At 35.3% G+C, this 2,289-nt stretch overlaps 1 protein-coding gene across 6 annotated transcripts in view; it reads left to right on the forward strand.

Annotated features, from left to right (window-relative positions):
- The window catches only part of LOC106873475 (sulfate transporter), a 208,335-nt gene that overhangs the window by 168,222 nt on the left and 37,824 nt on the right, over positions 1–2,289 (forward strand). For all 6 annotated transcript variants that reach the window (XM_052967943.1, XM_052967945.1, XM_052967944.1 and 3 more), the window contains one exon: positions 1,278–1,442. In XM_052967943.1, coding sequence (XP_052823903.1) covers positions 1,278–1,442 — 165 coding nt within the window. The remainder of the gene's footprint in view (positions 1–1,277; positions 1,443–2,289) is intronic.

Consider the following 2,289-nt stretch of genomic DNA (forward strand, 5'->3'; position numbering starts at 1 on the left):
ATATAAGCAAAAATATCATTATAAGAGATAAGTCATGAAACGAAGTTTAATGCATTTACATCAAATAAAATGAACCGAAGTAGATTTTTTTTTGCTAATTACGGTTTTATTAATTCATTCTTCAATACTTCCAGACAGCTGCTTCTGTCAAAAAGAGGTATAGTCTTCTGACTTGCCAGTCCTCAGTCAAGCCATCCAACCCATGCCAGCATGGAAAGTGGATGTTAAACAACAACTACAATGATGATGATGATTAAAGGACATTTAAAATCAATACCTTGAGTTTTTTCGTTTGCTATCATAATGTACAAAGGAGTGGTTCCTTACACTTTATATGTGTGTGTGTGTTTGCCTTTGTGTATGTGTTTGTCCCCCCACCACTGCTTGACAACTAGTGTTAGTGTGTTTACGCCACCATAACTTAGCAGTTTGGCAAAAGAGACTGATAGAATAAGTACCAGTCTTTACAAAGGAATAATAACTACTGGTCACAGTTCGTTTGACTCACATTTTTCAAAGCAGTACACCAGCATGACCACAGTCTAATGACTGAAACACACAAGAAAATGTGTGTGTGTGTGTGCATGTACGCATTTGCTTTTGTGATTGTGTATGTTCCCCTACAAGGCTTCATGGCCTGTGTTCATTTTGTTTGCATCCCCCTATAAATTAGTGCATCAACAAAAGAAACCGATAGAACAAGTACTAGACATTAAAACACACACACACACACACACAAACATATATATTTATGATGAAAGTAAACAAACAAAATTTGTTCTTTTTTAGAAGCGTTGAGGTGTATTGTAAGATACAGAAATAGATTTATTTCTCAAACGCATGATAATGCTATAAATAGCGTGATCAGGATAAATTATCCATTTATTGCAGAAAAATACGTTACTTGCCAGCCATGAGACTCGAACTCACATCTCTGTGATTACGTGTCAAGTGTTTTACCATTAAACTAAACTGCCCAGCAACGAATTCTTCTGCAATTTTAGAACTTGTAAATTTAGCTTTATAAGATGCTAACATTAAATTCAACTTTACGATGAAAGTAAACAAAGTTTGTTCTTTTTTAGAAGCGTTGAGGTATCTTGACGCGTAATCACAAAGATGTGAGTTCGAGTCTCATGGCTGGCAGTAACGTATTTTTCTGCAATAGATGGATAATTTATCCTGATCACGCTATTTATAGCATTATCACGCGTTTGAGAAATAAATTTATTTCTGTATCATATATATTTATAGACATTGTATTTTTATATTTCCAGTTCTTGATGGGTGTTCTCCATTTGGGATTTGTGACAACATTTTTATCTGATCCATTAGTGAGCGGCTTCACCACTGGTGCTGCTTGCCATGTATTTACCAGTCAGGTCAAACATGTGTTTGGAGTGAAGATGGGTCGATACAGTGGTCCATTGAAGTTGATATATGTAAGTGATACATTGTATTTATGATATATGTTCTTGTTCTGAGTTCAAATTCCACCAAGGTTGACTTTGCCTTTCATCCTTTCAGGGTTGATAAATTAAGTACCTGTTGCATACTGGGGTTGATCTAATCAACTGGCCCTCTCCCCAAAAATTTTGGGCCTTGTGCCTAGAGTAGAAAGGATATATGTTCTACCTACATGATATCTAATTTAATTCTGTGTGTATAAATCTTTATAATAAATATTATATGTTTGTATCTTTATGTTGGCTCTGCCATGTTATTACTGGTCACAGTTTTTTATTACACAGTGTAACATGATTTTTGTCCTTGGGAAGCAACTTTTATTTTTTATTTGCTTATCCTTAGAAAGTATGACAAATGGCTAATATTTCCTTCAAACTCTGTTTCTGTTTATGATATTTATTCAAACCCCAAAGAATCCCTCTTGACTCATGGCTATGATGCTCACCCACTACTCCTATTCGTCATCAGAAATGCACATGTCAGCCACTAAGGGACATGATCAAGTGGTTAAGGTCAAGCAAGCAACTGACGAACAAATCTATGGTATTGATAATGATATTTCTGCTTCAGTAACTCAGCACTGAATCTCTGAAATGTAATGGAAAATAGGTCAGTTTTAAAACATTGATGTCCAGCTCACAAAAGCAAAGTTTGAAGGGAATAGTAGTCATCTCCTTTGATTTCAAGATAGAAGCAAATAGGAAATAACTCTTTCTGACCAAAAACACAAAAAAAATTAATTTTGTTACATTGTTATTTATGCCTCTCAGACATACACACACACAGTCCATTGCCAGTACCGCCAGACTTGCCCTTGTGCTG

Source organism: Octopus bimaculoides, chromosome 5, assembly GCF_001194135.2.
Source record: "Octopus bimaculoides isolate UCB-OBI-ISO-001 chromosome 5, ASM119413v2, whole genome shotgun sequence".
Taxonomy (NCBI): domain Eukaryota; kingdom Metazoa; phylum Mollusca; class Cephalopoda; order Octopoda; family Octopodidae; genus Octopus; species Octopus bimaculoides.